Source organism: Canis lupus, chromosome 11 (genome assembly GCF_003254725.2).
Source record: "Canis lupus dingo isolate Sandy chromosome 11, ASM325472v2, whole genome shotgun sequence".
NCBI lineage: Eukaryota > Metazoa > Chordata > Mammalia > Carnivora > Canidae > Canis > Canis lupus.
In genome coordinates, this window is record NC_064253.1 from 55,094,783 (window position 1) to 55,121,951 (window position 27,169).

General features: G+C 49.7%; 1 protein-coding gene across 1 annotated transcript in view; it reads right to left on the minus strand.

The window, feature by feature from the left end:
* GABBR2 (gamma-aminobutyric acid type B receptor subunit 2) overlaps window positions 1–27,169 on the minus strand; it is a 348,641-nt gene that overhangs the window by 158,455 nt on the left and 163,017 nt on the right. The window contains exons 4-5 of the mRNA XM_025432171.3: window positions 13,326–13,427; window positions 588–653 (exon numbers count right to left, since the gene is read on the minus strand). Coding sequence (XP_025287956.1) covers window positions 588–653; window positions 13,326–13,427 — 168 coding nt within the window. The remainder of the gene's footprint in view (window positions 1–587; window positions 654–13,325; window positions 13,428–27,169) is intronic.

Here is a 27,169-nt window from a genome sequence, read left to right on the forward strand (position 1 = left end):
GCGCAGCCTGAGGTCCCCATGGCTCCTGACAGTTATGCTTGCATTGGTGACTCACGGCAACCACAAGACCCCCAAATCTCTTCTGTTCTAAATGCACAGAACTCCTCAGCTAGGCCTCTAACCACTTTGGACACAGGCAACATGATTTGTGCTCATGCAGCCTTCTGTTTGGACTATTTGACTTAATCTTAGATTGAATCGCACATTCCAGCCCGTTAGGGTTCCTTGCACCTTGGATCTGTTCCCAACTTGGATCTGTTGGCCTGGACGTCTGGCCTCTCCCACTCTCTGCCCTGCACACAGCAGGCCTCCATCAAGCATGGCTGAGTGGACGGGCGGAGCATTCGCCGATGGGGCTTAGACAGGGAGCTGGAGGGGAGGTTTGGTCACCTGAGGTCCCTAGTGCCTTCCACGACCACACTGTTCTGAGCCCGTGCGGTTTAGCTCCCTGAAAAGAGGAAAGAGTAGTGACAAGAACACTTCTGCTTCTGACAACTCGGACTCAGACTGGGCAGTGAGGAGGAGTCTGAGAAAAAGCTTCGTGAAACTCCCCAAAGACACGGCGACACGACCAAAGTTTTACTTACACAACAGAACACTTTTGCTGCCATATTCTGGTCAAACTGGCCGAGGATGATCCTCACGTCATTGCCCTGTGGACAGAAGGACACGTACGTGAAGGAGAGTGGACGACAGGCATACTAGAGGGCTTGCAGCCGTGGGCAGAGAACATTCGCGCACCCCCAGCTCCCCGGCCAAGAGCTCTGGCCTCTGTGGGGCCAGCTTGCCCTCAGCTCCTGCCGCCCTCCCTGGTCTCAGGGGCTCGCCCTGGGACAAATCTGCACTGGCTGGAGGCTTTATAAAGCTGGCAGCTCTGAGCGGTTCCAGCAGGATCCATGATCTCCTTCAACAAGGGGCAGGCCAGCCCTACAGGGCACTGAGGCAGCGTCTGATCTTCTTCCCCACCTGACACCCAGGAAAACTGAGGCCAGAGGACAGAAAGGAGCAACCAAGGTCCCCAGGGGAGTTGGTGGTGGCAGAAATCAGACTGCAGCGGCCCCACCCTCCCCTAGTATTCTAGACTGTTCTATACCCTCCTGGAACCCACAGAGCTTCCCAATTAAGAAGTTTCAGAGTCTCTTTGAGTTCTGAGCTTTGTTCAAATCTCACCTCCACCCACAAGCCTCAGGGCGCCTCAGGCCGCTCCTTTATCCGTCTTGGCCTCAATTTCCTCATTGGTAGAATGGGGGAAATGGCAGTGCCTAGCTTCCGGGGTTTTGGGGAGGACCAAATGAGACAATCCACATCAACTGCTTCACACAGTTCCTGGCACATAGTCAATGCCCAAAAAGTACTGGCTAGTATTAGGGTTTTATAGCCTCATCCCAACCCATCTTTAACTCCAAGAAAAACTTACATTTGAAAACTCTATAAATAGGACTGCGCTTATGATCTCAATGTGTGCACTGTACAACAGCTCCTGTGACTCATTTATTCATTCAACAAACATTTACTGGGTGCTTGCCTGAGGCTCCCTCCTGGGGCAGGTAAGGGATCCTTGTTGCTCCCTAGGGGGACGGGGATGCAGGCGGGGCCCCGCCCCATAGAGAACAGGCTACAGGAGGATGTGCCAGGCAGCCTGCAGGAGACCAGCTGGGGCCCTGGCCCACTGGCCTGCTCCCCACCCCAGTCACTTCCTGCCCTCCGCACTGAGGCTCAGCCTGGCAGGTGGTGCCACCTTCCCGCCGTTCCGCCTGTCCCTTCCAGCAGGACTCAAGGCTCTTTGATGCATAAAGAAGAGAAACATGCCTTTAAAGATCAGTTTTTAGCATCTTTCAAAATTGGAAAGTGCTGACTGGGAGGCCATTTTACTCATCATGTACTTTAGCAAAATAAAAAAGGCTTGGATTCTAAAATCATCCTTCGTTTGCAAGCAAGAATGGAAAGAAGAGAAAAAAAAAAAAACCCTTGCTCTGAAAGGACTTTAAAAGATCGTTAACAGAGCAGTTGAAGGAAGGCAAGCCTTTGTCATCACAATGTCTGCAATGCTATAAAAAGTTCTAAGCTGCTTCCGTTCTATGGACATGCTCTCAGGCACACTCCAGGATTTTTTCTGCTTGTTTGTTGAAATCTTTTAGCCTTTTTTGCTGCTAATAGTATTCATCCAACCAGCCAGCAAACACTTATTGAGCATCTACTTTGTGCCAAGCTCTGTGTTGCTAAACATGATATAGTAGAAATAGCTTATTGGATTTTAGATTTTAGTTCAAATCCCAGCTCTACCACTGACCAGCTGTGTGGCCCTGAGTCTTAATCCCCTGGAGCCTCAATTTTCTCATCATTGAAAGAGGGAGAATACAACCTACCTTGCCAGGTGGCTGTGGAATTCATGCTAATGAAACCTACCCACTGGCCTCCATGATGCTTCCTCTTGGTTCTTTCCTACCTCCTGGTCCCTCCTGCTCAGACTCCAGGGCAGCTCATTATCTCTCTGCCCATCCCTAAATGCTGGTGTTCCAGTTTTGCCCTCATCACTCTCCTTGGGCATCGTCATTTGAGAGCCCAGCCACAACTGCCCTCTGTGTGCTACGGAGGCCTGACCACTCTCCCCACCCACTGCCCACTGGACCCTTCCACTTGGACTCTCCCAAGTACCTCAAGCTCAGCACATCCCAAGCTGAACTCATCCTCTTTGCCGACGAGCCCTTTCCCCCTGTCGTGTTGTCCATCTCTGAGAATGCTGTTGCCACCCTCCCACCACTCAGGCTCACTCACCTCCATCCAAGCCCTAACCAGGGCCCGCTGGTTCTGCCTTCCATCCTGTGCCAAGTCACCCCCGTGCCCGCAGCCCCACCACGCTGGGTTTAGCCACCATCATTCCCTCTTTGGTGAACTACGACTGTCTCCCGGCTGGATTCCCACCCTTGGTCCTGCTCCATCCACCCTGGTCGCCACAGAGCAGATGAAGGAATCATTCCAAGATTTAAACATGGTTGTGCAAAATCCTTCCGTGGCTCCCTGAGCTTTATAGGTCAACTGAGCTCCTTAGTAGGACATTCAAGACGCTTTGCCAGCCAACTCCTGCTCCACTCTTCCAGGGCTTGAGAATGAGCTATGTGCAGTTCTCTAAAACAGGTCTGCCATTCGTGCACTCATTCACCGGCTCCTTCCCCACTTTTTCCCCCCTCTTGCTTTCTGCAAGCTCGTCCAGTCCATCTCGAATTCCCTTCTCTCTCACCCCACTCCTCTGCATGGAGAGCTGCCACTCACCCTTCATGCTTTAGCTCAGGCACCTCCTACTCTGAGAAACCATCTTTGTCCTATTAGGTGGTCATTTGCTCCTCTGTCAGCCCAGAGCACTCTGCTTCCCTCTATCATGGCACAAGTCCACTTACTTGCCTGTCTTTTCCACTGGACTAAGAGTAACTTTTTTTTTTTTTAAGATTAAAAAAACTTATTTATTTGAGAGAGAGAGACAGAGCATGAGCAGGGGGGGAGGAGGGGGAGGGAGAAGCAGGCTCCCTGCTGAGCAGGGAGCCCGATGTGGGACTCTATCCCAGGACCCCAGGATCATGACTTGAGCTGAAAGCAGATGTTTAACCAACTGAGCCACCCAGGTGCCTCTGGACTGAGGGTAACTTGATTCGGCTATGGGTCCCAGGTCAGGGGGACAGGGCATACATGGCATATATACAACAACAACAGGCATTGAATGCATGAATGAGGGAGTAGATGCTATGTAAAGTACCAAGCACAGTGCCTGGCCTGCTCTCCTTATTCAGTTACTGGTAGCTATGATCACCAGAGCACCAATACCCTGCTAGCCTAGGGCTCAGCACTCATTGGGTTCACCATGTCCATTTCTTGAATGGACCGAGGAGCCCACATCTTCATGGCTGACCACCTGACCACCTGCAGATAGATAAATAACCAGCTCTACCACTCATGGACAATTGCGTGTCTCTGTTGCCATGACAACCAAGTTGCATGGACCATTTGGTTCTGTGCTCCCAGACTGTTAAAATTGGATGGAACCCAAGAGATCACTGATCTACTGAACCCCTTCCTAGAGAGGCAAAAAGCTTTCCCCAAGACTGCACCGCACCCCAGAACCAGTACTCTCACCTCGGTGGCCCTCTGACCATCAGAGGACCTGGAGAAAGATCCTAACCAGAGCCAGGTTGTGCCTGCTGCAGGGAGCTATCCACACCCACTCTGATTCCAGCCAGGAAGAGGCGGCAAGATGCTGCAGTGTCTGGGAGGGAAGCAGCAGCACCCAGTGCACCTGGAGCGGGGGGAGCGGACAAAGGGAGATGGAACCGGCCTGGGATCCTCAGCAGGAACCCTGAGAGCAGTAGAAAGAGGTGGAACAGCTTCTCAAAATGGAAAATGTGTACTCCGGGAGCATGAGGAGTTTTCCTGAGAGTATGAAAAGCATGGATATACCTTGTTCTCCTTTCCAGAGCAACAACTTATTGGAAGATTCGGGGATGAGGGGAAAGGTTTTGGATTTCGGGATTCTTTTTAAAATCAAGACTATTTATTATTTATTTATTTGACATGGGAGGGGCAGAGGGAAAGAGGATCTTTTTTAAAGATTTATTTATTTATTTGAGAGAGAGAGAGAGAGAGAGCAGGGGGGAGAGGCAGAGGGAGAGGGAGAGAGAATCTTAAGCGGACTTCGCATGGAGAGTGAAACTGATGCAGGATCTGATCTTACAACCCCGAGATCCTGACCTGAGCTGAACCCAAGAGTCAGATGCTCAACCAGTGCTCCACTGAGGCACTCCTGGGTTTGGAGAGTCTGAGAAGTTTTTAACACATGCATGCTCTTGCAAAAGTTCCAGGATCATGCTGTTCAATGTTACATAACTTGTATCTTTTCCTGAAAATCTGTAAAGTGGAAGAGAAATTGTGTCTTGGCAGTGGTCCCTGCTTCTGGCCACACCTCCCATCTCCCTGCCAGGGGTTTGAACACACTCTCCTTTGCAGTGGAAAGGACTCTGGGGCAGTCTGAAGAGTACCAGGGGGTAGGGCAGGAGAGCTAAGAACGTCCCTGAGGATGAGAGTTACAGAACAGGGTTGTGATGGTTCAGAGAACCCAGAATGTGGCAGAGGACAGGGTCCAAAAATCCTGCACTCTTCCACAGACTCTCGATTCTGCAGGAGGCCACCTGGAGAGAAAGATGGCCTGAGTTGGGACAAAGGACGTCTTGTCCTCAGATGGTTAGAACTCAGGTTGTAGAGCACACGGAGACCTATGTTCACACAAGAGGCCTCGCCTACAGGGAAGGGGCAAGAATGGAAGGAGACAGCGATGGGGTGGGAGGAGTGTTCAGCCCAAACCCTGGATGGATTTCCTTTCCTCCTTCCTGGGTTCTTCTCATCTCTTGTCTAAAGCCTCTTTGTCTCTGGGACACTTCAAGCCAGCTAAGGTCACATACACACAAAAGTGACACTTCAGCAGGATAACCTAATTCAAAGACCTTGTGTATAACCCCCCATGTGTAAGGGATCCTAGCAAATAAAAAGCAAGGACAAGTTTGGAGCTCTCTCTAGCTGTGGTACTAAGCGGTATATCAGCCCCAGCCAAGGAGATAGGTGTTATTATGTCCACTCTGGAAAGTTTCATGAGCCTGCTGAGCCCCAAAGAATTAAGAAGCTTTTCCAAGTGCAGCAGACACCGTCAGCTCTGGTGGTTCGACTCAGGACTGTTGCATCCATCCCAGAGCAGTGAGCATAGGCTGCTTACGGCTTGCTCCCTTCTCTAGACAACTGCCCCCTGCTAATGGGAACCTCCTGGCTCTGAAGATCGTGCTGTGCCCCACATTCCGCAGCATCCAGTGACTCGCTCACTGAAAGGGGGCACCAGCTCTGGGGTGCAGGCTATGCTCCAGATACCCCGTGAGGCCAGGCTAAACTGGTCTCGAGCCAAGACAGCATTCTGGCCCAGCTTTCCTCTTGCCTTATCCTGCCTTTCTCCTGTGTCCTGAGTGTGTTCTCAATAAATCACTTTCACCAGACTCTCAGGCTCTGTTTCTCAGGAGTTCAACCTAAGACACCAGGTCACACATGTAGGAAGTGGTGGGCTGGTCTCAACTCCGGCTGGGCCTGGCCCCAGAGCTGGAGTGCTTGACCAGTCACCCCTATTTATTGCCGCCTGGGCTGAGAAAACATCCAGCTTGCAGCAACAGCTCTTGGGAGAAAGTTGGGTAGACTTGGACGTGAAAGCACTGCAGCAGGAGAGGTGATCCTGAGACATTAAAATGGCTGGCATAACATTTAAAAGAGCAGGAAAGCAGAGGCCACCCCATCCTGCCTTCCTTGTGGCCAGAGTGCGGGGTCCTGCTAGAAGGGAAGGTCAACCGGACACTGACCTCTGTGTTTTCTGGTATCTCCTGCCACCTGTACATCCATCTTGGTCCACTGCAATCGCTTCCTGGTTTTCCCAGGTGCCCAGCCCTATAGACCCACCGGGATGCTGAAAAATTAGAATAAACTGTGTATGATGCTGTAGAAAGGGAGGAGGTGCTACAAACCCCAGAGCGGCCGAGCTCTTAGCAGCTGGTCATGATGGGGCTGGGAGGTGGTACGACCTGGGCCAGTGGGCATTGGGGAAGGGGTCTAGAGCCCAGGCTCACTCCTGCCCCCGACTCTGGCTATGAGACCTGGGGTTAAGTCCAGGAGGGTTAGCCTAGATGCTTCCCAAAGTACCTCCTGGCCCTGACACACCGATTCCATACCCAGAATGAGTACTTTTATTTAGTTAGTTTTGACATCTTTTTTCCTTACCAGAAATGTGCCTAATGGCAGAGAAGCAGGAGACATATATTCTTTTGTTGCTGTTGTTACATTAAACTTTTTATTCTGGTTAGCCCTTCCATTTATTTTTCATTTTTATCTGTCTGTCTGTCGATCTACTGGAGTGTAGTTGACATAAAATGTTACATTAGTTTCAAGTGTACAACATAAGGATCAGACAAGTCTGTACCCAAAGGAGGCATATATTTTTAAAAATGGAAGTAAAGAAGGAATGGCCCATAGCAGCCACTGGGAAAGCATCCCATTTCTGTACAGTTTATTATTTTATCTTGAAAATTCACGTATATTTAGCATTCCAATTACGTATCTGTGCTTATCTTAAGATAAAAATAATGCTTTTCTTCCCATGTTTCTGAGCAAAACTGGCCCACTGGGAAACTGTACCATGTTCATGCTGTAGCTTTGCATCCCCCTGGGGTACCTATGTGAACCATTTCCCGTAGTCAAGTAGCCTCCTGGCCTGTGGGGATGAGAGGGGAGCTCCCACAAGGCCTCTCCCATGGAGCAGAGCGGGGGGTCACAGTTCACCTGAAGGTCTAATTTTGCCGTCTTCCTGTTTTAGGCAGAATAATGGCCTCCCCCCAAATGTCTTATTTCCTCATCTCCAGAACCTGTGACTATGCTCTGTGACATGGCAAGAGGGAATTAATGCTGCAGAGTTTTGGAGACGGAATTAAGGTTGCTCATCGGCTGGTTTATAAATTAGGGAGATGTTCCCGGAATCTGAATCCTGAATGATGGGTTGGGGGCTGCTCCAGGGAAGGGTGAGAAAGCAAATAAAGTGCACAGAGCAGGACATCTGAAGCCTGGCCCTCTGCCCCACAGGGTCCAAAGCTTCAGAGCAGGCACCATAGAGACACCCAGGGGCAGCCTCCACACCCCCTCCCCCAGCCCAGCCTGGCAACAGTTCCCCTTTAAAGCCCCATGTTTGGAACAGGCCTGGAAGGAGCTTAAAGGCCTCCAGTCTCCATCACGCAGAGATGGTTTTATTTCTTGACTTCCTTTAGGCGAACTTCGGTACGTATCTGCTAAACCAGCCTGATTAATTTTGTTATTTGGTTCCTCTGTGCTCTTGCTTATTTTCGCCTGGGTGATCTGTCCAAGAAGGAGAGGGTTATGGCTCCCAATGCTATTGTGTTTCTGTCAATTCTCCTTTGTATTTTAACAGGCTTTTCTTTATATATTTCAATGAGATGTAATTTACAGCAATAATGGTCCATGAGTGTGTAGTTCTCACGGTGAATGGTACCCCGATCTACAGAGAATGACTCTCCTTAATCCCGTTTAATGGTCAGTGCCTTGAATTCCCTTTGGTCTCCTGTGAACACTGGGGTTCTTGCTTCATTTGGTTGGCTTGCCCTACCTCTGCCCGACTTCTGACCTTTGCCTTTTCGGGGTCACTTCCTCTGCCGTCAAAAGCTACAGTTAGTTCTTCAAAAACACAATTGTAGAAGTCTTTGCCTTTTCATACGGAGTTTGACCTATTTGAATTTATGGTCAGAATGGCTCTATTTGGTCTGCAATTACCTACCTGGTACGCTTCCCGGCGTTCACATTCGCTTTCTGCTTTTCAATATGTGGACTAGATTTTCCCTGCGTTCACCTTCTATGCTTCAAAAGCTTCAGGTTCTGTTTGCATTATAGTATATTTACCATCAAGTTATTCAAAGCATCCTTTAGCTCATACGTTTATTTAGGAAATTCATGAGCCAGGTGGGCTCCTCTGAGTCCCTCTTCTATCTAAGACCAGGAGGTTACCACCCCTGTTTTATATCACCCACTTTTTTGGCCCTGTTAATGGAATTTGGATTTCTCTATCTCAGTTATTGTTATTCAAGTATCTATTTTTGCACTATATGTACATGTACATTTGCTTTCAAAATGAACTTCTGCATCTGTATGCAATTTTATAACAATTTATTTAGACTTAGCTTTCTGTCCACGGATTCCTGTGGCTCCTACTCAGCCATTTCTGCCGTAACCTGCTATGAAGTTTGCCATTGTTCTTGGCTGGCTGATGTAAACCTTCAAGGATTAACTCCGAGAAGGGCACCTGGCTAGTAGGCCTCATCAGCTGCACGCCTGGGAGGCGGTCTCCCAGCGGCTCTATTGTCTCTGGGATTGAATGCTGCAGAGGAGTCAAGGTGGCCTGGTTTTTGCACCTTTGTGGGAAATTTGCTTTTTTTTCTGGCCTAGATACTTGTAGATTCTTCCCCTTTATGTTTGTACTTCAAAGCTTCTGCCAAAATGTGTCTTGGTATGACTCTCTTTTCACCAATTCTGCTAGAATGTGGAAAGGCCAGTGAGACCGTGCACATAGCAGTGTGCACATTTCCTTCTGAGATTGTTGAGTTTGTAGTTCAGAAATGGTTGACTATTAGCAATTCTGTCAGTCCAACCTAGTAGGACTCTCTTGAGCGCACTTAAGTTTGGCTCCCTTTTTAAAAATAAACTTATTTGAGATTAGTTTTAGATTTACAGAAAAATGACAAAGATAGAAAGTCCCCATATGCTCCTCACCCAGCTTCCCCTATTATTAATATTTTATGTTAGTGTGGTACATTGGATACAATTAATGAATCAATATTGATTATTATTAGCTAAAGTCCATACTTTATTCAGATTTCCTTTGGGTTTTCTTCTCTAATGTCCTTGCTCTCTTCCTGGATCGCACCCAGAGCACTACATTATATTTAGTTGTCATGTCTCTGTAGGCTCCTTTTGGCTCAGATGTTCCTCCATTTTAAAGACCTAGACAGTTTTGGGGAGTATTTGGAAAATGGCCTAGAATTTGCCTGGCGTTTTCTTCATGGTTGGACTTGGGGCATGAGTTTTGGAGAGGAAGAGCACAGAGACAAACTGTCCATCTCATCCCTCATATCAAGGGTGCATCCTCTTGTGGATGAACTTATCACTTAAGTGTGACTTACCACTGTTGATTCTGACCTTGGTCACCCCGCTGAGGTCAGGTTTGTCTGATTTCTCCACCATCAAGTTACTCTTCTCCCCTCTTTCCATTGTGTACTCTTTGGAAGAAAGTCACTTAAGAAGTGGGTCGTTCTGCTCCACCTCCATGAGTATAAAATAGCTACATCAATCATTTGGGATTTTTCTGTATAGGAGGTTTGTCTGTTCTTTCCCATTAATTTATTCATAGCAGTATGGACACATGGGTATTTGTCTCATACTTTGAGTTACAATTCCATACTATTTTATTTTGTTGCTGAAACTGTCCCAGCTTTGGCCACTGGGAACTCTTTTCGGTTGGCGGCTGTACTCCTCCAACGTGCCCCCATCAGTGTGTTTTGCTGATGTTTTGAGTACTTCCTCACTTTCTGGCATTAGAAGATGCTCCAGGATCATCTTGCATACTTCCTGCCTTAGTCCTAGAATCAGCCATTTCTCCAAGGAGTCCTGGTTCTTTTTTTATGGAGAATGGTATTAGAAACCAACATCTGGGTGCTCGGTGTGCTTGTTGCTATTGTGGTGCCTATTTCGTGTTGATTTTGGTTCCGTTTCACCTGTTCTGGTTTTCCCTTAGGGTCTCCCTTCTCCAGTGTCCATAACTGTTACTTCTTCCCTCATTATATTGATCACTCTCACCATTTCCTCTGAATTCTGGGAAATATCTCAAGTTTGTCCTTCACACTATTGATCATTTTTCTTGGCATTAACTCTGCTCCCTAATACCTCCAATGCAGATTTTAATTCTGTTCTTTGGTATTCAGTTTTCTTCCTTGTCCTCTGTACCTCCTTCTCTATCTTATCACACAGTAAACCAGAGATGTGCTTTTACTCTGAGCTTTCCAGAAGTTACTTTATTCCTGAGTATTCTATCCTTGTGTTCTCTATTGGCTTTATCTGCCCAGATTTGGTATTTTATTTACACACACTCAAATTAATTTGATTCTGGGTGATGGGGAACAAAACAGTGAACACAACAGACAGAAACTCCTGCCTCCCAGAGTTTATGTTCTGGTGGGAGGAGATAGATGATAAAACAACTACACAAAATGAGCAATAGGTCCGATGTTGTGATGAGTTGAATTGTGTCCTCCAAAGATATGTTGAACCCCCAATACCCTAGAATGTGACCTTGTTTGAAAACAAGCTCCCCACAGATGTAATTAGTTAAGATGAGGTCATATTGGTGTAGGGTAGACTTGCAATGCAACACGACGAGTATCCTAATAAGACGATGTGAAGAGGAAGAGGAAAATGCCTAGGGAGTAGGGGTTGGGAGTTATGCAGCTGCACGCCAAGGAACACCAAGGACTGTTGGCAACACCAGAAAATAAAGGCACAGGAGAGCCCCAGAGCCTTCTAGAGAACATGGTCTTGCTGACACCTTGACCTTGGGCATACAGCCTCCAAAATGTGAGAGTATACATTTCAGTTGCTTTAAGTCACATTGTTTGTGGTACTTTGTTTCAGCAGACCTTGGAAACGAACACAGACATCCATCAGTGAAATGGAGAAAATCAGCAGAAAGTGGGCAAGGATTTAACTTTTAAATGAAGTATTTGGGAAGGCCTGGAAAAAGGGGAACAACTGAGCAAAGATGAGAAGAAGGCTGGAGAAGCAGCCGTGTAAGCCTCTGGGGGAAGAGTGCTTCCCCCAGAAGGACTCCTTTGCCAGCAGACAGACTAGGCTCCCGCTTCCCCCCTCCCCTCCAGCTTATGTGATGTTGTCATCCGTTCTGAGCACCGCAGCTGTGTGGGGTGCTGGAGAGACCTGAGCTGCCCTGTCACCCAGATCCAGGCTTGAATCCAGCCCACTGTTTTCCAGTTGAGTGACTCGGGGCAATCCTTAACCTCTTTGAGCCTCACATTCCCCACCTGTGACACAGGGATGCAAAAACTGCCTCCGTCTGAGGGCTCTGGGGAGGACTGAATGAGCCAGGGAGGGTCTGCATCGGCCCGGCTCTGGCTCAGGGCGCTGGCCCGGCAGGCTGCTACTTCCGTCAGCAGTATTGTCACTCCTACTTCTGTTGGAGCTAGTTGGCCGAAGAGCAGAGCACCCAGTTCCATTCCTAATTTCTCTCAGACTTTCAACTAGTGCTTCTGCTCCACACACAAAGGCTCTTTCAACTCCAAAGCCTGCTAGGCCTCCGAGATGCAGGAAGCTATTTCAAGTGCCCACCCTGGGGAGACGCTGCCCTGTGTGGTGGAGAATGTCAGCTCAGCATCGGGCTCTTCCCTCACCCTCAGCCCCACCGGCTCCCTGGAGAGTAGGCACTCTGCACTGCTCTGGGTCCTCCTGACCCCTACAGCCTGACTGGACCCTCTGCCCACACAGCCTGTGGGGGAACAGTGTGGGCAGATCCAGCCCCAGCTACCTGGGCTGCCAGCAGGCCCTCCCACCCACTGTTTCCTTCTCTGCAGGGACTCTCAGGGCTGAAATGTCACACACAGGCATGCTCCTGAGGTCAGGAAACAAACCACTGGCACTCTGCTCCCCTTGTTCCCTGTCTTTGGGCCTCAGTCTTTTCCATCTGTGAACTGTGAGGGCTTTGCAAGATAAGAATTCTAAACTGCCACCTGTTCTGACTGGTGTAGCCTGGGACCTGCCCAAGATGAAAGGGGGCTTATCAGCAATTGGCATCTGGGGTCTCCATGTCGACAACCCTAAATGTGGGCATGCCAGAATGGAAGAGAGGGAGACAGGAAGAGAGGGAGAGAGATGCTCTAACTACGTCTGTACCTGCTTACAAACCCCTAGCATCTCCCACTGCTCCCTGGATAAAAGACCAAAGTCCTTAGCTCGGCATTCAAGGCTCGTGGAACCTGGCTCCAAATGCTTTTTCCAGCCCCGACACTGCCCTGCCTTCTTATCTTCACCCCTTTTTCCCTGCTGGGCACCTGCAGGCCCCCCTCCTGCTTATCCTCCCTGGCCAGGTGCAAATGTTTCTCTGGAGCCTTGTCTGAACCCTCTCCCCAGGCTCGATGAGTCACTTCCTCCCTTTGTTCCTAGGCCCCTCTGTTCTGATCCCTAGAGGAAGCTGCTGGCTTCCACACCAGCTGTGAGCAACCTGAGGACAAGGACATGCTTGATGGCATCTGTGAGCCCAGGAGGGGGTATGGCACAAACCAGGTGTTTGAGAGAGAGTTTGTGGGATAAGAGGAGTCAGGAGCTTAGGCTTTCAGTCCCAGTAACCATACTGCCTTGCTGTGCCTTTGGGCAACATAGTCCCTCTTTCTCCATCTCTTCACAACAGAGGAGGTGGTAACTCACATCCTGCTTGCCTCTTAGGCTCGGGTGAGAGATACAAAGTCACCAAGTAAGCTCTACATGGCTATGCACCTGGCAACCAGACCTTTGGTCCCTGCTGGCCAAGCAAGGGGAGAGCCAAGGGAAGCCAGCTCCTGGGAGCCTCTCCCCACGTGTGAAATGCCAGGATGAGAGGGAATAGCCTAAACTCGAGGCTCTTTCACAGTCAGGGATGCGGGGAAGCCTGGAGCATGGCACAGTCTGTCCTCCAAGCCATGGCCAGACACACCTACCTTCAGCTTTTTGACACTCGTGCAGGGGTCGTTGGAGAAGCTCTCGGTGTCCGAAATCTCGATGTCCTCACCATACAGAACCCCAGTCAGGTCGTTCCTCACCTGTCACAAAGAGAAAGAGTGGGTGGGTGTGCTGGTGGCCACAGGAAGGACAGGAAGGGTCTGGTCAGAGGGGTCATCCCGACAAAGCAGCTCAACTGGGCTGTTTTTTTCCACCAACAATGCAAAACGAGCAATTTACCCCTTTTATTATAAACTAGAGGGCCCTGTGAGACCGTGGAGACCTGCCTGTCCCACCCCGCAGGTGACACACTGGTAAAAGGACAAGAAACTGATTGCATAAGGTTTTCCTGGGAGAGTCAAGATGAGCACCCCAATCTCCAGGCTTTCATGCTGGGGTTTCTCTGCCCTTTATCATACTGTCTCCAAGTCAGACTATTCACATACATCTCTACTTATGGCAAGGGGGTATGGAGCCAACCCGCGCTGTTACATGTAACTCTGTCCACTGACACGCAGGGCGGCTAACAACTCTGTGCTTGGAAAGCGGAGGTCTGTGAACTCCAGGGTGTGCCAAGTCCAGCCAATGTGTGAAGCAGCATGGAAGGATATTAGGGAGTGGTGGGGACAGTGGCAAACTGGTGACCACATGTCCCATCTAAGGTGGCAGCTGCTGTAATCACGCTGTGCCAGAATGCTAGACCGGGGTCACTAGACCTTCTGGTTTTGGGGGAAGAATTCAGAAATCTAGGTTTTTTAAAATATAAGATCCTTGCATATCTGAAAATATTGGCATGATTTTGAATTACTTAAAACACACACAACAAAGTAGGAACTCTGAAACCAAAGAACTCTGAAGTTTGTATCTGGCCTGTGGCCATGGCTGAGCAACCCCTGATGTAAAGCAATGGAAACTGGACTATGTGTGTCAGTAAAAACAACTGGGCCGGGGGGGGGGGGGGGGGGGAGGCTTGCGTAGGGGCCCAGATTCTAGGTTTTGCTTTGTCACCAACTTGGTGGTGACCTCTGCCTCGCTGTGTGACTCACCCTGTCTCAGGGCTTTAGTGTCTTCTTCCTTAGGAGAAGATGATCCTTACAAGCACTTCTCGTTCACACCCATTATGATGGTCATTATTAAAAAACAGGAAACAGTAAGCATTGGCGAAGATGGAGAGAAATGAAACCCATGTGCACAGAATGGTGCAGACACTGTGGAAACCAGTACGGCAGTTCCTCAAACATTAAACACAGATCGCTATATGATCCAGTATTCCACCTCTGGTTACTGTCTCAAAAGAACTGAAAACAGGGTCTTCAAGATGTACTTGCACACCCATGTTCACAGCAGCCTTATTCACAAAACCCAAAAGATGGAAGTAACCCACATGTCTATCAATGGATGGAGGGATAAACACGTGGTATGTACACGCCACGGAACACTATTCAGCCTTCCAATGAGGTTCTGATCCACACTACAATGTGGATGAAATGAAGACATTATGTGAAGTGAAAGGAGCCAGACACAAAAGGACAAGTATTGTAGGATTCCACTCACATGAGGTACCTAGAGGAGTAGAATTCATAGAGATGGAAAGTAGATCAGTGACTACTTGGGGCTGGGAAGGAGGGAATGGGGAGTTAGTGTTTGATGGGTAGGGTGACTGGGTGGATGAAAAAGATCTGGGGATGGATGGTGGTGCTGATTACACAATAGTATGAATGTACTTAATGCCACCAAACTGGACACTTAAAAATGGTAAAAATGGACAGGGAGTCTGGGTGGCACAGTTGGTTGAGCATCCAACTCTTGGTTTTGGCTCAGGTCATGATCTCAAGGTCATGGGATTGAGCCCTGTGTAGGGTGTGCTAGGTGTGGAGTCTAAGATTCTCTCTCCCTCTCTTTCTGCCCCTCCCCCTCTCTAAACATAAATAAATAAATCTTTAATAAATGGTTAAAATGGAAACTTCATGTTACCTATATTTTATCACAGTAAAAAAAAAAAAAAAAAAAAAAAAAAAGGCGCTTCTTATTTCCGTGGTAGATTTCTTCCCATGTATATCTCAAAGCGTTATTTTGAATAATTTGGCTGTGAACATTGCAGGATGGTCGCTGGGAAGCCACCACCGTGGAAACAGAGCCAAAGGGTTTCAATGGGAACTGCTGTATTTTATTTCTTTAAGAGAAATATGACACAAATAGAACAAAAAGTGAACGTTTATTTAATTCTGGGTAACGAGTCCATGGGTGTTTGCTACTCTGTGTTTCCTGAATGCTGGAAATGCTCTGGATAAATGTTTGGTACAAGGTGTTATTCTATATGTTGGCAAATTGAACACCAATAAAAACTAAATTTATAAAAAATAAAACAAAGAATGAAGCTGCTGCAATCACATGGAGCCTTGTCCATTCTTAGTTTTTATCTCTATTTTTTTAAAGATTTTATTTATTTATTTATTCGTGAGAGACAGAGAGAGAGAGAGAGAGAGAGGCAGAGACACAGGCAGAGGGAGAAGCAGGCTCCATGCAGGGAGCCCGATGTGGAACTCCATCCTGGGTCTCCAAGATCATACCCCAGGCTAAAGGCGGCACCAAACCGCTGGGCCATCGGGGCTGCCCTTTTACCTCTATTGTGATGGAAGACTGGGAATGAGTTGATTGGACCAAAAAAGTTGACTTTGGCATTGTGGTTTATTTCTGCTGCCACAAATCCTTCTTGGATGCAGGTGGAGCCCCACTGTTAGTTTCGTGTGTGGGGGGGTGTTGTAGAGAAACAACAACGATTAGACACTTCAGAAAATGTGCAAAGTCACCCCTGCTGGAGGCAGTGCAGCTGATGCACGCACCACTGGCATGCACACTCAGGGGATCTCTCTTGGAGCTCAGTCTTCACATCTCTGAAGTGGGGTTAATACAGCATGTAACATATGGGGTTGTTTCAGGGACCAGCAAAAACACCAATGATGCAAAATGTAAACTCTCAAGTTCTTTATGCAGTTTAAAAGCTGGGATGATCACTTCCAGGGGTAAGGGCAAGGCCTCAAGGCAGTCAGTGGCTTGGAGTATCTATCTGTGAATAAGGGTGTGTGTGAGAGCTGTATAAATTATGGCAAAATAAACTATTTTTTTTTAGGCAGTTAGAACTCAAAACGAACAAAACTAAAACACCCTAGAGGTCATCTCATTCTGCCCCTAATTTCACAAATGAGGAAACAGAAGTGTCATTCCCAGTCTTGTGCTCTCCACATGCTCCCAGGCTGGTTCTTCTGGATCCTGCCAGCTGTGGACAGTTCTGGAAGCCTGATGAGCCAGAACAGGTCAGAACAGATGGTAGTACGATCAGCCACCATAATTTTAGCACCAAGAAGTCTGAGCTCAGCTCAAGTATTTACTCTAATGGACCTCTTTAGAGAAAGCAAATGGAGGAAATGAGTAATAAATGGTATTTTTAAGTAACCAAAGCATGGAAAAGAAACAATGGAGTTGATGTAACTCCTAAGGAAAAGTAGCCACAACCTCACGTGTAGATCGGAGAGTTATTCAGTCCACTGGCCAAAGAGGTACGACACGAATTTGAAACGCCTATTTTTCCTTCTGGAATTGTAGGTTCTCTTGTTTAATGGGGCTGATGTCTTGCTATAAACTGCATTTCTGCACAGTGAGTCCTATGTTTTCATTTGCCTCCATTATAAAGCAGAAATACATTCTTCTGGGAAAAGAGTGACTCTCAATTTTTCCAAGAAAATAAAACACACACGCACTCTCCAGTATAGTTGGAGTCCCGCCGGGGAACCTAATCTGCATGGATGGGCATGGATGGGACAGAGGGGAAGGCTGCCTCATTACCCTGAAGGAAGAGCCAGGACCCCTGGGGGAAATGAGCAGGGCCAGGGGTAGGGTTTCCAGGGTGCTAGGAGAAGAACCTAGAGGGGTTGAATCCTTCAAGGCTGGGGCTTTGGGGCCAGTTCACAGGGCTGAGGTCACTTCTGCTTCCACAATAGTGGATCTGAGCTCAGGCTGCAGAAGGAGCTCCAAGAAGCCCAAGTCACTTGATGCCAGAAAATAGAACCAGAGGGTCAGAGCCCCAGGAATAAATAATCTGGATAGGCTTGGGGGCAAGAGCTACTGATTTCCCTCCCCTGCCTCAAGAACTGATTTGGGCTAGATATGAAGTTGTGTCAGAAAGCCTGTCCTAGGGTGGCCCCTGGATGGTAACACCAGCATCATCTGGGAACTTGTTAGAAATGCACATTCTCAGGCCCCACCCCAGACCTACTGGATCAGACACAGTGACATAGGGTCCAGCGACCTGTGTTTACTCAGCCCTGCAGGTGATTCTGATGCATGCTCAAGTCTGAAAACCTCTGTCCTAAAGGAAGCAGGATAAGTTTTATAACAACCATTGATCATAGTGGGGAAAAATGTTTCCAATGGCTTGGATATTTCCCCTTTGATTAGAAGACCAGAATGTGTTAACTGAGTGAGGCTACTGCCATCCAAAAGGGTGAGCAGGACTAGGAGCCATAATTAGAAGGCATCACAGCTAGAATGAAGGAAGGGGCAGTCACCCTCTGGTCTGTCCTCTGTCCATGTCAGCTCACACCGAGGATGCTGGGCTCAGTTCTGGTTGCCTTTAGAAGGGATAGTGACAAAGTGGCTTAAGCTCAGAGGAGGGAGGTGTGGCTAGGACAGGGACCAAGGACCCTTAGGGAAGCCATGGACACAGGGGGCTGAGGAGTACAAAGGTTATAAGGGATGACAACAATGTCTCCTAAGGCATCCCATGAGGCCTTGGGAATCCAAGATCCAAGTCCAAGAATTTTAACATTTAAGCTCAGACTTTAAGCTCTAAGGAAGTCCAACATCTTGAGAGAAGTCAAGAGCTAAGCAGAATCAGTGGCTCTGGGGGTAAGCCCAGAGCTGTGGGGACAGTCCTGCTCCCGGTCAGCAGGCAAAAACCCCGTCAGGTCAGATCAGCCATCTGAGCAGTAGGCCCAGTAGGTATGCACACAGTCTCCCTCCCAGCTGGGTCACGGGGCTGTGGGGGAAGGGGTGATGAGGACTTGTCACTCCAATGAAGCCATCACACTGGTCTCACTCCTCCAACTGACTGAGGTGTCGGGGACACAGCCAGTCTTTATCATCCTGCGAGATGCAGGGGGAGAAGTAGACAGGTTGGAGGAGGAAAAGGAGACCAGAGGAATAAGTATGTCACTGGCTAGACATCCTAGATCTCAGGCTCTCAATCTGGGCTCCTGCCTCATTCCTGCAGCTGGGATTCCATCTGATGCCCAGTCATTGCCAATGGGCTTGAGTCTCTCTGAACGGTTACCTAGTGCTCTGGTTATCCTTGGGGCTCTGTTTGTTCTTGCCAGTCTCTCTCATTGATTTTCCCATTCCCCCATTCATTCATCCACTTGTTTGTTCATTCATTCATTCATTCATTCATTCATTCATTCATATATTCATGATACTGACATCTCTTCTATTTCACCCACCATGTGAAGTGGTACTAGGGCTCTGATAGTAAGCAAAACCATTCTCAGTCCTGGGTCTCTATCTACTGAGGGTGAGGAACATTCATCAGATGACTGCCCTGTACCTACCAAGTAAAGGGAGTATTCTCAAGTTCAGGAGTATGCTCTGGGAGAGGCTGTAATGGAGGAGCTGGATCCAGGCCAGGAGGTAAAGCAGGAGAAGGATTCCAGGCTGAGGAGTAGTGCATGCAAAGGTCCCACAGTAGGAAAGAAAGTGAGAAGAGTCAGGCTGGGCTAAAGCAGAGCATGGGCCAGGGAGGAGGGAAGGTTGTGAGCACAAAATGAAGAGTAGGCCATCAGGGCCTCATAACTTACATCAAAGATGCTGGTCTTGAGCCTAAGCACCGTGGAAAACCATTACAAGGTTTCAAGGAGGGGTGACATGACCAGAACTGTGTTTTAGGCTGCTGTGGGGCCAGTGAGGGGCAGAGGCAGGTGGGGAAGAGGAAGGCCAGGGAGGCAGCTCCAGCAACCATCTGGGTGACAGATTCTGGAGGCACTGGTGGAGGTACAAGAAGTGACCTACTTAGGGGCGCATTGGGGGCAACTAATAATCTGTATTAGTCATCCATTGCTATGTAACAAATTTTCCCAAAACCTGGTGGCTTCAAACAAGAAGCATTTATTATCTCACACAGTTTCCATGGGTCAGGAATATGGGAGCAACTTAGCTGGGAGGTTCTGGCTCAGTCTTCCCTGAGCTGTCGTCAAGGTATTGGCTGGGGCTGCAGTCACCAGGAGCCTTCTGGATGGCATATCGGTCATAAAACACCTGGGGGGTTTGAAAAAACTGATGCCCAGGCTGCATCCTAAACCAATTAGAATTCCTGGGCTAGCACCCAGGCATCAGCATCTTTAGAGCTCTCCAGGTGGCTCCAACATGCAGCTAAAGATGGGGACCACACATTTGAGAGGTAAAAGCAACAGAACTGCCAAGCTACAGCAGGGTTGTCAGCCTGCCTAAAAGTTCCCCACATCACTGTCCCCACTCTCTCCAGGTCCAGGGCACCATCTTCCTTTCCAGCTTCCTTCACTGCTTCCCTGTTCTCTCCTGTCCTGTCCCATAGTTATCTCTCCTCTTTCATCCCCAGGTCCTTCTACTCCTGGCCCCCAGCGTGAGGAGCAGGTCCTGTGAACTGAAAGAAGGAAGGGAGGGAGAAGGCATAAGAGACAGTAAGAAAGGCAGAGGAGGAAAGCAAAGCATTGTCATAGCTCTAAGTGATCACTTTCCGACCACACATCCCAGGCAGTGAAGGCTCTGACATGAAATGCAAGGTGGACGTCATGGGGAACATCGGAGACCCCGGGACACTTGGCTTCTGTGGCCTGTAGTTCCCCGGCCGCCTTTCCTAATGAGGCTGCTGCACCAGCTGAGGAATCATCTCGAAAGGCAGACATCCAGGTAAAGATGGGGAGAACCAGATCTGTGCCACATGCACTTTACAACTCTTTGAAAATTCTAATTAGGTTACGAAATGAACTTGAGAGCAAAGCGAATTCCCAGCTCTCCTATGGAAGTGGAGGTAACCTACTTTGTCATTCAAATGCACTCGCTATATATAGCCCTGGATTGTGCCAAAATGTCACTCCTTTTACCTGACTAAAGCGTATAATTATAGATTTACTTCTATTCATTCATGAAATGTGTCTTCACTTGATTAAACAGTTCATTCAAGTAAAATCCATTAAAATATGGAACATGTTAAAATGTGGCTCGTTAGAGGTAGAGGGCACCGCTGTAGTTAAGATGCTAATTAGGATAAACAGGCATTTGAAACACTCAAATCTTTGAATAATTCAGGTCACTTTTACTGGGGCTGGAGCTCCCCAGGAACCACCATTAATTTAAGCTAATTAAAAAATTAGCCTGCAGAAGAGAAGACCGAGGCAGGAAGTGATAACCAGGTTCAAACTCTGAAGGGCTCTCATGTGGAAGAGAGGGCACCTGATTCTGGGCACCCCCATGGCAGAGGAAGGGCCAACAGTAAATGGTTCAGGAAAGCAAACTTTGGTCCAAGCCAAAAGAACTTTCTAATGATGGAGAAGGCTGCTTTGGTAGGCAGTGAGCTGCCTGTCATCAGAGGTGTACAAGGAGAAGCTGGTTGAGATGCCAGAGAAGGGAGTTTTCTCTCATCACCAATGCATGTGGTTCCAAGAAAATAAGCATTTCAAAATTCCATCTGCCCGCACTCTGCCTTTTTCGAAGTACCCCTCTGCATCTCTGAAGTTTTCCAAAGATTTGGGGCATGCACTTAAATCTCCACATCCCATGTGGTTGTACTTTACTTTCCTAAACCTGATGAAGATTCATTGAAGAAAGCGTTCCTTTTAAAAAACAGAGCCATCAAGCTTTCAGATTTCTATAAACGTTAGCTCTTAATAAGCTATAACCAGAGTTGAATACAAGTGAATTTTTTTTTATCGGGGCAAGTACGCAAGTGAACATGCATCAGCTCTACTGTATATGTGTAGCACTTGCACAGGGTAATACCTGTGGCATATACGCAGCTGTGTCCATGTGAAGACCCCACATGTGTGGGGGGGACACCTGTGTGTTCACCCACGGCAGAGCCAATGTGACCTCCAAAGAGGTACGTCCAAGCCCTAACCATCAAGATCTGTGGGTGTGACCTAATTTGGAAAAAGCATCCTTGCAGATGTAGTTAATTGCAGGATCTTGAGATGAGCTCATCCTGGACTACCTGGGTGGGCCCTAAATCCAATAAGAAGTGTCCTTATGACATAAAGGCGGAGGGAGATTCAGGGGACACAGAGACAGGAGGGGTGAGGCATGTGATGACAGAGGCAGACGCTGCAGAGATGCAGCCACCAGCCAAGGAACACCTAGAGCCAGCAGAGGCTGAAAGAGGCTGGGAAAGACGGTTCTGGGGAGCATTCAGAAGGAGCAGGGCCCTGCTGACACCTTGATTTCAGAACCCCTGGCTCTAGAACCATAAGGGAATGAATTTCTGTTGCTTTAAGGCAGTTTCTGGTGATGTGTTGTGGCAGTCACGGAAACAAATACATCGCCCAGGATCCAGCCGCTTGCTGGTCTAAACCGTGACCCCACGGAGCAGCCAGGCTTCCTGTCCTGCCTGCACCCACATCACAGGTAAGGTTCCCCTCTAGTTGACAGCCACTTGTCTATCCCAAAGAAATGACAGTTTTTCTCACTTCCCCAGAGTTACCAAGAGCAGGAAAACAAGGGGTGGACCAGGAGCTGTCATGTTATGAGATGTGGGGGCCCAGGTGGGGCCACCAGGCTGGTGGGCCTCAGGGGCAGGCTCTGGAGTTCGGGTTGCTGGCTTTGAGCTGGCCGTTATAGAGCTGACCATGAGAACTGGGGCTGTCACGTCCACTCCCCAATTAGCGCAGCAGCCCCCCGAAGGGAAGGGCTTTGATGGCACTGTGTCCGTCCAGGCTTCGTCGCAGAGGGTCCTTAGTCTGACCCTTGAAGAGTTCATGCTGAGACCATCTGAGATGGTCTTGCAGGGGTGAGCCAAACGCTCAGCAGCTGGCCTGCATGCTTCAGCCTCAATGAGCAGCCCGCTGACACAGGGCCTGGCTCTGGGGACAGTGCTAGGCTTCCCTGTGGGCACCCCTGGGGGATGCAGAGTTCCAGGGCGGGGGGGGGGGCTGTTCTCTGCTCTCCTCACCGCTGTGGCACAGGGTGTGGGGCCTTGTGACCTGAACCCACCTAACCGCTCACATCAAACCCTTATGATCAGCTCCCACCGGCTGGTGGACGTGTGGCCAGCCCCCATGGTGGATGGGAACAGGGATCCCTACTGGCAGAGCTGGCCAGTGACAGGCTCCTGTACGCAAGATCCACCCATGACATTTCCCTCCTGCATTGCAGCCAACACTGGCATCACCTGTTCGGGGAGTCCATCAGAGGGAGAGGGGAGGGCCTGCAGACCACTCTCGTCTGCCCTGTTGCCTCACGGGCTCCTCAGGGGCTCAGCTCCCAGAACCACACCCTAGACCAATCTGTGTGGGGGGGGGGTAGGGAGGGCAGATGATTCAGGGGAGCTAGGGCTCTCTGGCTCTCAAGTCCCTCTTCCCACCGTCCAGCCTCACACAGTTTTAGAAATTCCAAAGAAGCTTAAGTGTGATAGACAGAATAAGGTCCCTTCCCAAAAGATGCACACATCCTCATTCCTGGAATCCCTTCCCTTATACGACAAAGGGCACTTTGCAGATGGGATTAAGTGAAGGGTCTGGAAATGTGGAGATCCTCTCATTATCTAGGTGGGCCCAGGGTAGTCATAGGGGGTCTTTCTAAGGGAAAGATGGAGGTAGACCCAGAGGGAGACCTGACAACAGAAGCAGGGGTCTGAGCGAGGTGGGTGTGCCAAAACCACACTGCTGGCTTTGAAGGTAGAGGATGGCCCCGAGCCAAGGAGCGAAGTTGGCCTCTAGCAGCTGGAAAAGGCAAGGGGCCAGATTCTCCCCTAGAGCCTCCAGAACCAACCAGTCCTGCCCACACCTTGCTTTCGGCCTAGTGAGGTTGATTTTGAACTTCGAGCTTTGTTACCGTAACGTAACAAATTGTGATGATTTGTTACAGCAGAACCTGCAAACTCCTACAACCAGCTCTGACTTTAAAATCCCACACATCTGGAGATCCCTGGGTGGCTCAGTGGTTTAGCGTCTGCCTTTGGCCCAGGGCATGATCCTGGAGACCTGGGATGGAGTCCCACATCTGGCTCCCTTCATGGAGCCTGCTTCTGCTTCTGCCTGTGTCTCTGCCTCTCTTTCTCTCTCTCATGAATAAATAAATAAAATCTTAAAAAAAAAAAAATCCCACACATCCTTAGACACCTCCTCCTACAAGAAGAAGTCTTCCCTCATTCCCAAGCTAGTGGTGACCCCTCCTCCTGAGCACAGGGCCACTCTCTCTGGAGAACCAGAAACTGTCCTGAGAGTCCACACGCCATCCATCCGGGACCCTCAGCTTCCAGCCCCGGGCTGGGCGTGGGACCTGAGGAAGTGGGACCAGACTGAAGTCCCCTTCCTGGATATGCACAAACCCCCAGCCTGCAGTCTTCCCTTCGCGCACCACTTCTGCAGCTCTGTCAGCTCCATGAAGTCAGACCCTGCTGAGCTATGGCAGAAAGACATCAGCCATCAGAGCCTGGCTGCTTTCCTGTGACGAAGCGCCTGGCGCTTTAATTGCAGCAGGCCTGTGGGACCCAGACCAATAGTTACAGAAAATTTAGATATTAATAAAGCAGGTAAGAAGAGGGCTCTCACCTGAGAGCACCAGAGGAAGTGGGGTGCAGAGTCTCACACACACACACACACACACACACACACACACACACACACCCTGCTTTCTGAGCTCCTCCCCTGCTCCCTGGCACCTGAGGAACTGCAGAGGGGAGGGGGGAGGGCCACATAGACAGAAAGCCCCACCTGCATATCCTGAGGAGCTATCACCGAGACGTGGGGACCAGCGTGACCCCTGGGATCCCAGGCAATGGCCAGAACCAGCATGGGAAGCCACCTGGAAGTAGCTTTCGGCTCTCTCAGGGGTAGAACTTTCTAACAAGGATGGAAGGAACGGCTGTGGCTGGAGAGTGAGCTTCCCATCACTGCTGGTATGCAAGCAGAGGTGAGGTTGCTAGAGTAGGTACTTGGGCCTCAGAGGAAGGGGAGGAGAGACAAGGAACCCCAAGGAATGTCTCGGACCTCTACTCCAGTTACAAGGACGCAGGTGTCAAGGGCAGCCCCGCTGGTACACATTCTCAGCTCTGCAGAAATGGGGCAGCTCCAGCAGCTCAGTAAGCCCAATAAACAGGTGGATCTGTGTCCACCCTCTCACCCCAAGGTGGAGCTGAAGGACTCCTCAGAGACCCTAGGGCATCCCTGCCCTTCTCATGTGCAGTTGTCTTTCCAGTCTTATATTTCAAAGTCTTTTTCCTTTGTCCTCTGCTCACTGACCTGCCCAGATGTCCTATGGCCCTCCTCCTTTGTCTACAGGGCCTCCCTTACTTGTTCGGGACTGCCGACTGGCAGTGTGGATGGAGGAGGAAGGGAAGGCCTGAGGGCCACCTGCACCCGGAGCCCACCCCTCTTCCCTTCCTCTCCCGCCCCCCACTCCCAGCCCTCGGGGAGCAAGCAGGCTTGGGGGGCTCGGCAGGATGACTCTGGGTGCATTTCATCCCCTCCACAGTCTTATAAAGCAGACATCATTTTACAGATAGGGGCCTGGAATTTTAAGTGGCTTGCTGAGGCTTTACAATCAGTAAGAGAGAGAAGAAGGCAGAGCTGGGCACATCCAAGGGACGCGGCATCAAGATCAGAGGTGACAACAAAGAGGAGGTGGCACATGCCTGAGATGTACTTCACCTCCTGGCCCCAAGGTCATTGCAAAGGGATGCCTCTGTCCTACAAGTGGGGTTGGCATGGTCACCCTCAGGCCCGCTCCCCACATCTCTGACCCACTGACCCACCAGGCCTTACTGGACCGCAGGGGAAACTGAGGTCTGCAGAGGGGCAGGGACTTGCCCCAAATCACACAGCTGTCTCGGGGCAGAGCTGGATTCAAACCCAGTTTCCCGCTTTCCACGTCGATACTGCCCAAAGCCATATCTTTAAGAGCAGCAACAGAATGGTAACCCCCCTGCGAACAGTAACCCCCCCCAAAAAAGCCACCCGCTGCAACCCTTCCAGGTCCCTTTCCTGAAGCCCTGCAAGATGGCACCTCCTTGATGGCAGTACCCAGCTCGGTTCCTTGATGTTCCAGCACCGAGCCCAGAGCTTGGCACAGAGCAGCTGCTCAGCAAGCACTGTACAGAACTGGAAATCTTCCCTGACATCAGCCACATTTGGGTTCAGAGTTTTGAAGAGCAGTGGCTCCAGGCCAGCTTGTGCATCACGCCTCTCTGGGAGCTTTGTAGAAATACAGATTCCGGGGCCCTGCCCACAAGCTTCTAACCCGGGGATGAGAGGAGGGGAGGGAGACAGGAATGCGTCTGCATAAAGCACCCTGGGGTCCTCGTTATACAGCCACATTTGGGGGCTACTGGCCAAGTGATGCCCTTTCAGCTGTCCTGGTCTTACCGGGCCCACTAGTCTAGACTCCTTCATTCCCAAGGGCCCTGTAACAGACACTGCGCTGTGCTGCCAGAACTTTCCAGCCTCCCAGCTGCTGGGAGTGTTGGCTACTGATGGCTTGCAGCTGAGTGTCCCTTGGGGCTCTGCCCCTGTCCGAAGATCACAGCCCCCCCCCACCAAACCCGTCTCCGTGACTGGCCCAGGCTTCAGGCCTGATTTAGACCATCCCTGAGGGCCACCTAGTTCCAGAGCTCCCCCGGGGCTCTCCTGAGGCCTCTGTTACAACTGCATTTCATGTCCACCGCCCTCCCTCCTGCAGTAAACCTCTTGCAGATCTCAAGTCCCTTTCTAGGGAAACCTGACCCGGGTCAGGCTCACCCACGTGTGCGTTGACTCAGCCCAAACCTGTGCTTTGTCCCCAGAGCTTAGATGACAGGGCGCTGGTGCTGAGAGCCCACGGCTGCTGGAGAAATGCAGCTGCTTGCTTTGGGGTTCTTCTGTGGTGGGACCCAGGGGCTGGCTCAGACCTCTGAGGTCCTGTCCACTCAAAGACTTCTAACTTAGCCAAGTGATTTCCCAACTTCCCCTCAAGCTTGAGAAAAGGAGGGTAGTGACACAACTACCCATGTTCCCAACACGCTAACCCAACCAGTACAATTTCTTGTGTTGGTTGCCCTCGTCTGTACCCACACGAGTCTGTCTCTGCTCCTCTGTTTCTGGAATGTGACTTTTATGGACTTGAGCTACCTTGTCCTTTGACTTGCAGGTAGGGCTGGGCCAACCGCAGGCTCCAGGGGGAGCAGAGGGTGGGTGGGAGGAGAGAAGAGCAGCCCCCCCCCCCCCCCCCCCCCCCCCCCCCCCCCGCCTCCAGTGACCACTCCTTCCTCTTGTCTTCTAGGGGGTCAGAGTCTCCGGCACTGCTTTAGCACTAGCTGGTTCCTCTGGTCCTGCCCAAAGTACTTCCTCTAAAGTACATGTTCCTCATGTCAGCCTTCTGAATATGCCACCTGTTTCCTGCCAGGACCTTCACTGGTACAACCGGTTTTTTTGGTAGAAGTCATTGAAGCGTCAACAATTCTATACCTTGATTTTTTTCACCTCACATTTTATCGTATACCTTGATAATTCATTTTTGCCACCAAGCACATACACCAATCACTTTAAGTTCCTGACCTATGCTCTCTTCTGCCAAAGCCCTGCTTGCTGCTTTAAGCCCCACTGCAAACGGCCCTTCCACCATGAAGTCC